This window comes from Saccostrea cucullata, unplaced genomic scaffold (genome assembly GCF_032062105.1).
Source record: "Saccostrea cucullata isolate Sc308-1 unplaced genomic scaffold, CSIRO_AGI_Scuc_v1 ctg3933, whole genome shotgun sequence".
NCBI classification, from domain to species: domain Eukaryota; kingdom Metazoa; phylum Mollusca; class Bivalvia; order Ostreida; family Ostreidae; genus Saccostrea; species Saccostrea cuccullata.
The window spans coordinates 43,092-51,184 of record NW_026936966.1 but is presented as its reverse complement, the minus strand read 5'-3'; the positions used below and the strand labels follow the sequence as shown (position 1 = coordinate 51,184).

The 8,093-nt window shown below is 35.0% G+C and overlaps 1 protein-coding gene across 1 annotated transcript in view; it reads left to right on the top strand.

Moving 5' to 3' along the window:
- The first annotated feature begins 1,462 nt into the window (after positions 1 to 1,462).
- LOC134246943 (oxysterol-binding protein-related protein 2-like) overlaps positions 1,463 to 8,093 on the top strand; it is a 36,907-nt gene continuing 30,276 nt past the window's right edge. The window contains exons 1-2 of the mRNA XM_062729283.1: positions 1,463 to 1,498; positions 2,614 to 2,732. Coding sequence (XP_062585267.1) covers positions 1,463 to 1,498; positions 2,614 to 2,732 — 155 coding nt within the window. The remainder of the gene's footprint in view (positions 1,499 to 2,613; positions 2,733 to 8,093) is intronic.

Below are 8,093 nucleotides of genomic sequence, written 5' to 3'. Positions count from 1 at the left end.
GCTAATGTTATGGCCATTTGTGTGGTGTGCGTCGTGCGGTGTGCATTAACTTTTTAGAAAATGGGCCATAACTCAAGAACGCCTTGGCCAATCAGTGTCAAATTTGTCACAGGGTATCCTTGGCCCAAGGGCTACCATTTATACTAAAATAAGGGTTGGGACCCTTAAACAAGGGGAGATAATCAGGAAAACAAAACCAAAAGTACTGGTTGCTAAAAAATCTTCTCTCCAGAACCACCAGGCAGATTTTCACCAAACTTACACACAAGGATCACAATATGTTGAAGATTAAAAATTGTTCAAGGCATGACCCTGGGGCAAAGGGCGTGGTCTCAAGGTCACTTCAAAGTTGACCTAAATTTACAATTGATGAAAACGTTTATATTTTGCTTACTATAAGGACTAGGATCATCAAATCTTGTAAGTTGATGCATCTTAAGACTTCACATCATGTTAAATCAAAAGTAGGTCACAGTGACCTACTTATTTAATTTTGCGGGCATTTGTTTTCAAATTGATTTGAAGGCATATTTTGGACACTTTAAGGCCTATGATCATCAAACTTTGTTAGTTGATGCATCTTGGGTCCTTGAACAACGTCAACTTAAAAGTAGGTCACCTTGACCTACTTTTTGAACTTTATGACATCCTTTTTAAAACATTTAATCCCATTATTGCAGACACTGAGAGGGTTAGAATCATCAAATCTTGTAAATTGCTGCATCTTGGGACCTTAAAACATATTTATGAAAAAGAAGGTCACTGTGACCTACTTTTTGAATTTTGCAGGCATATGTTTTCATATTGTTTAAAAGGCATATTTTGATTACCTTCAGACCTACGATCATCAAATTTGGTCAGCAGATGCATCTTGGGACTTTGAAAAATGTTGACTGAAATGTAGGTCACGGTGACCTACTTTTGACATTTTATGGCTTTATTTAAGTATCTTCGATAGTTATTGGCTAAGAATCATCAAACTTTGTGAGTTGATGCATCTTGGGTTTTCGGAGAGTGACGACCAAAAAGTAGGTCACGGTGACCTACTTTTGACATTTTATAGCTTTATTTAAGTATCTTAGGTATTTATAAGCTTAGAATCATCAAACTTTGTGAGTTGATGCATCTTGGGTTTTAGGTCATGGTGACCTACTTTTGACATTTTATAGCTTTATTTAAGCATCTCAGGTATTTATCAGCTTAGAATCATCAAACTTTGTGGGTTGATGCATCTTGGGTTTTCGGAGAGTTATGACCAAAAAGTAGGTCATGGTGACCTACTTTTGAATATCTCGGATACATATTGGCTGAGAATCATCAAACTTTGTCAGCTGATGTATTTTGGGCTTTCGAAATTCGCCTACTAAAAATTAGGTCACAATGACCTACTTTTAACATTTTATGGCTATAATTAAGTATCTCCAGTACTTATTGGCTTGGAATAATCAAACTTTGTCAGTTGATGCATTTTGGTTTTACCAAGAATGTAGATGAAAAAGTAGGTCAAAGTGACTTACTTTTGATTATCTCACATACTTATTGGCTTAGAATCTTCAATCTTTGTCTATTAATGCATCTTGAGTCCTCAGAAAACTTCAATCTTAAAGTAGGTCATTGTGACCTACTTATGTTTTTTTTTTTATAGCTTTATTAAAATATTTTCAGTTATAATTGGCTAAGAATCATCAAACTTTTTCAGTTGATGCAACTTGGCTCTTAGAATACTTAGGGTTAGAGGCTTCAAATAGAAGTGATAGGTTGTACAATTTATCAGAAGAGCGATTCAAGGCCCTTGGGCCTCTTGTTTTTTTAATTTTGTTCTTTGTCCGAGATTAGCACATACCGTTTCATAAATGAATTCGACTTTCCATCGGCGAGAAGAGTTTTGACGCTGCAGTTTACATAGATAAAAGAAAACAAACACATGCATGCCATGTATGGTTGTGTAATAAGTCATTGTAGAAGACAATAGTAATAAACAGTTTGTAAGTGCATTTCCTCTGAAAGTGTAAATGAATGCGTTTCCGAGGAGGGGGTACTGAGTGTAATTCGGAGTTAGATACCCTGTGTTATAATTAGATCTATATTAAGGATTAAAATTTATTTCCGAATCAAATGCATGTGCTCTCAGAATAGACCAATACTTTCAGTGTTGGTCATTCGAATCGAAATAAGCCTTCATTATTTTTGATAACTTCAGCATGTTCTATAAATACTTTAATAGTTACACTAAAGTTGACTAAACTACCAATTTCAACAATTTTTCCATGTCGCAGTGTGACGTCATAATTAGATGTGCACAAGAAAGTCGTCGAAATCAAATAAATTGCGTACCCAATTTTAATGACGTCAGCAAACCCGCGACTACGTTAAGTCACATTTGAGTGCCTGAGATTGACAGTGAAAGCCCTGCTTTATGGCAACTTGCACCTGGTTTGCAATGTTAAAAGAGTGTATACTGCTGTAGTTGTTATAACTTGTATTTTCACTAAATATGTTCAGTTTATTATTTTTTTTATTTGTGTCTGATGGATAGTGAGTCACTGTGAGATGAGCATAATAGTATATATAAATTATATATATCTGATATATTCACACACATCTATTTTTCAGTATGGAGTTCAAGAAATACAGAACCATAATACAAAGCATAAAGCTGTGCTGAATTATAAACAGGGTGGATGGTTTGGAAAAGATCTGAACAAAGTTGATGGATATATATACAGTCCTGAGTGAGTAATATCCATTTTTCTTAAAGGAAAAAAAGTGATTCTCTCAGTATAAACCTTGTCACAGGAAATTCACTTACAGGCATAATTAAAGGGAAAAAAATTTAATTCTTAAATGGCACTTCAAACAAGGTTATGTACAGTAGACATACTTTTTTAACACAAGTCATATTTCAATCTCTACCCAAAGTTATTGTTCGCTTCGCTACAATACCTCTGTTAACGTCTAAATGCCAAGATTCTTGGCAAAACTTACTTTTACCTTTTGCTTCATAAATTATACATGTAAAACTTCTATATTCTTGGTGAACATCTTAAATAAAGGTTTATTAATGAGAATTAAAGTCAGATATCTCTTTTTCTCCATATTTTACAAGGGATTATTTCTCTTGACAGGACATTACGTACGTGGAAATTTAAAATGCTTTGCCGATAAATGTCAACATGGTTTAGTTTTTATAGACAAACAACTTACAGCATTGACACATATAAAAAAATCTAAAGGTGTTAATCTTCTTGCAGGCCATTTTAAACAACATTTGAAAAAAAGTAATGTCCCTACGCTACCAAACTACTATTTAGACGATGACAGAGGTGTAAGTGGATAAATCTGGGAAGAGATTGGTCATATTTATGAAAACTACACAGTCAAAACATGCTAGTTAGAGAATTTGTGACCCCACCTTATGGGGAAAAGGAGGATGCTCTGATGGGGGGGGGGAGAGGAGGGTCAAACCCCTCCTCCCCCTTCTCTTTCCCCGGATTGCAGAATTATTAATGTGTGTACTGAAGCAAATGAATTTAAGGGAAGTCGGGGCCATAGGGAGTAATGGTTTAAGTATTGACTGCAAAGGAGCTAAGTTCACTTTATGCAGAAAATGGCCCTGTACTTATATCAATTCATTAACTATCACCATCTTGCCCATTTCATATATCAAAATAAAGTAGACACTAGGTGCTTCCTATAAAAAAATTTCTTTTCAAGAATTCAGCTATTGGAAAACAGGCTTTGAGAAATTGCAATATTCTTGAAATATGCAGAAAATATGTGTATCTGATTACCTTCAGCAAAGAATTAAAATATGAGCACAGCCTACAATCCAAAAAATAAAACATGTTTTTTGATCTTTAGAAACAGAACTTTCCTTATGTATTTGCATATTTTGAATCAGAGGTTGTACTCTATATGAATATTGAAAAAATATTCAACTGTAGGTCATTTTCAAAGGAATTTACAGGATATGAGGAAAATGACTCATTTTACATAATGCATTATGTCATAATGCATTGACTAGAGGGAAATTACGTCATGATTAATAGATACGTGGTCACCAACATTCCAAGTGATAAATACTGCATTTGCAACCTAAACTGAGCGGTTTTGATTTTTCAGAAATTCTCAGGGCCAAAGAAGGCCCAAAGTGGCTCTTGCTCTTTCAATAGCTTCTTAAGATTTCATCTGGAAAATAAATGTTTATGCACAGACAGAATATATGAATGAACGACCTTGACTTCACTTGACCTCAAAATCAATAGGTGTCTTACTTAGGCCATAGGAAGTTGTGGTATATTAAATTTCATTGCAAAAGCTCAAAGCTAGGCTTCTTGAGATATGTCATGGAAATGAACATGTAAACATGGATAGAAATTTTGAATTTATGACTTTGACCTTTTGACCTCAAAATAAATAGGGGTCTTCCTTAGGCCATGGGGATTGTTGTGTAAAAATTCACTGTAAAAGCTCATTTAGCGAGCTTTTCTGATCAAAATCTGTCGTCGGCAACGTCGTTGTTGTTGTAAACTTTTCACATTTTCATCTTCTTCTCAAGAACCATTGGGCCAGTTTCAACCAACTTGCCATAAAGTATCCTAGGGTAAAGGGGATTCAAGTTTGTTCAAATTAAGGGCCATGCCCTTTTCCAAGGGGATATATGATGAATTAGTGAAAAATTAATGTCATCTTTTAAAAATCTTCTCAAGAACCATTGGACCAGGAAAGATAAAACTCGTGTGGAAGCATCCTCAGGTAGTGTAGATTCAAGTTTGTTCATGACCCCCAGGGGTAGGAGGGGCCAAAATGGGGGATCAAAATTTAACATAGGAAAACATAGGAAAAATCTTTAAAAATCTTCTTCTCAAGAACAGAGTTTATATATCATGATACAACTGAAATATTGAAATATATAAGAAAAATCTTTAAAAACCTTCTCCTCATGAAGCACTGGATCAGGAAAGCTGAAATCAAGTGGAAGCATCCTGGGATAGATTCTAACTTGTTCAAATCATGACCCCCCCCCCCCCCCCCCCCCCGTGTAGGGCCCACAATAGGGAATCCAAGTTTTACATTAGAATTTCTTCTAAAGAACCACTGGGCCAGAAAAGCTGAAACTTATGTGGAAGCATCCTGTCATAGTGTAGAATGTATACTGTTCAAATCTTGACCCCTGATTTTAGGGTGGGGCTACAATAGGTATAACAAGTGGGAAAATCTGGTGAAGAACAGTAGGGCCAAAGTTATTCGGGTGAGTGCTGTGGCCTAAGAGTCTCTTGTTTATGTGATGTCACGGTATGCATTTCATTTGACACATGGTGCATGAGCCAGAGTTGTGTAAAGTATTTGTGGCATAGTCAAAGCCAAAGCCGCTGAAATATGAAAATCGCTATAATTAGTAAACACTAAACATACAGTCCATGCTTGTACATCTGAGTATTTTTATGCCCCCCTTCGAAGAAGGGAGGGCATATTGCTTTGCTGCTGTCTGTCGGTCGGTCCATTTAGTTTCCATTCATTTTCTTCACAACCATTGCACGGACTGAAATGAAATTTGGTATACAAGCATATCAGGTAAAATATCTAGGTCAAGTTTTGTTTTGGGTACGATCATACCATTTTTGACAGAGTTGTGCCCCTTGGACTTAGAAAAATTCTATTTATTTGCAGTTTCCGTTCATTTTCTTCGCAGAGGTTGCACATATTGAAATGAAATTTAGTATACAGATTAATCATATGAATATCTAGGTCAAGTTCTGTTTTGGGTACGATCGTGCCATTTTTGATAGAGTTATACCCCTTGGACTTGGAAAAATTCCAATTATTTGCAGTTTCCATTCATTTTCTTCGGAGAGGTTGCACATATTGAAATGAAATTTAGTATACAGATTTGTCAGATGAATATCTAGTTCAAGTTCTGTTTTGGGCACAATCTCACCATTTTTGACAGAGTTATGCCCTTTTGGACTTAGAAAAATTCCAATTTGTGGGGGTGGAGAGCATAAGTGTTTTACAAACATCTCTTGTTTGAAAAATGAATTGTCTTGATTAACTACTAGGCCTGTCAAACTACCGCTAGGGTTTGCTCTTATGAATGATGACTCATTGCTGAAACTTGTTGAGAGCAGTTCCAATATTTATATTTATACCAAGTCAGTTTTTAGCTCTACTGGTCAGAGACCAGAAGAGCTTATGCGATAGTAATGTTCCGTTTCCGTTTACTGTCTGTAAACAATTTTTCAAAATGCTACTCCTCCTACAGTTTTGGTCAAAATCAATATAACTTGGCACACAAGTAGACTACACTAAGATACATAATTTTGTGCATCGGTTTTTGATTTCGATGAACGGTGTTGCCGTGGTTAAACTAAAAATAGAAATTTCTGTGAAATTCTTTCAAAATGCTACTCCTCCTACAGTTTTGGTCTAATTTCAATATAACTTGGCACAAAAGTAGACTACACTAAGATACATAATTCTGTGCATCGGTTTTTGATTTCGATTAACGGTGTTGCCGTGGTTACTAAAAATAGAAATTTCTGTGAAATTCTTTCAAAATGCTACTCCTCCTACAGTTTTGGTCCAATTTCAATATTACTTGGCACACAAGTAGACTACACTAAAATACATAAATTCTAATTAAATAAACTAACTTCTGTGCATCGGTTTTGATGAACGGTGTTGCCGTGGTTACTAAAAATAGAAATTTCTGTGAAATTGTTTCAAAATGCTACTCCTCCTACAGATTTGGTCCAATTTCAGTATAACTTGGCACACAAGTAGACTACACTAAGATACATAATTCTGTATATCGGTTTTTGATTTCGATAAACGGTGTTGCCGTGGTTACTAAAAATAGAAATTTCTGTGAAATTCTTTCAAAATGCTACTCCTCCTACAGTTTTGGTCCAATTTCATTATAACTTGGCTCACAAGTAGACTACACTAAGATACATAATTCTGTGCATCGGTTTTTGATTTCGATGAACGGTGTTGCCTTGGTTACTAAAAATAGAAATTTCTTTGAAATTCTTTCAAAATGCTACTCCTCCTACAGATTTGGTCCGATTTCAGTATAACTTGGCACACAAGTAGACTACACTAAGATACATAATTCTGTGCATCGGTTTTTGATTTCGATAAACGGTGTTGCCGTGGTTACTAAAAATAGAAATTTCTGTGAAATTCTTTCAAAATGCTACTCCTCCTACAGTTTTGGTCTGATTTTGATATAACTTGGCATACAAGTAGACTACACTAAGATACATAATTCTGTGCATCGGTTTTTGATTTCAATGAACAATGTTGCCATGGTTACTAAAAATAGAAATTTCTGTGAAATTCTTTCAAAATGCTACTCCTCCTACAGTTTTGGTCTGATTTCAGTATAACTTGGCACACAAGTAGACTATACTAAGATACATAATTCTGTGCATTGGTTTTTATTTTGATGAGTGGCAAGGATCATTTTTCTATTTATTGCTGATTTAAAGTCTCAAGTCCCAACTGCTACTTTTCTCTTCCTTTGTTTTAAGTATAAACCAGTAGAGCTACAGTCTCGACAGAGACTTCTGGTTAGTATATACCAAGTGTTTCTTTGCTGTCAGTAGAATCCAGTGGTTTTAAAATGTAGCACTAATGTTAAATTTATTTACTACTAGTATATAGTTGCGGACACCGTCTGATTTCATATAAGTAAAATTTCAATCAAAATAAGAAATGAAATTTACCTCCTTTTTAGTTCTAACCTGATTAAATTTTTATACTCGGCCATTCTTCTTCATGCTTAGTAACACAAATAAGATTATTAAATGTTGCATTTACTTGTAGAAATAAAAAAGGTATAGGAAGCAAAAATGCACACACAAAAAGATGACATTTACTTCTTCATAACAATCGCCCAAGAGAGTTAAAAAACTTGAATTTAGTCTATTCCCCATTTATTTGACCCATTATTTCAAGTAGAGTGAAGATATTATCTTTCTTTTAGTCAACACCTCTGTCCAAAACAATGTTAGGAACCCTTTTTGTACATAACAATACCAATGCTGAAGCAGCCTACATGTCATTCCTATAAATGATAACTCATAAAT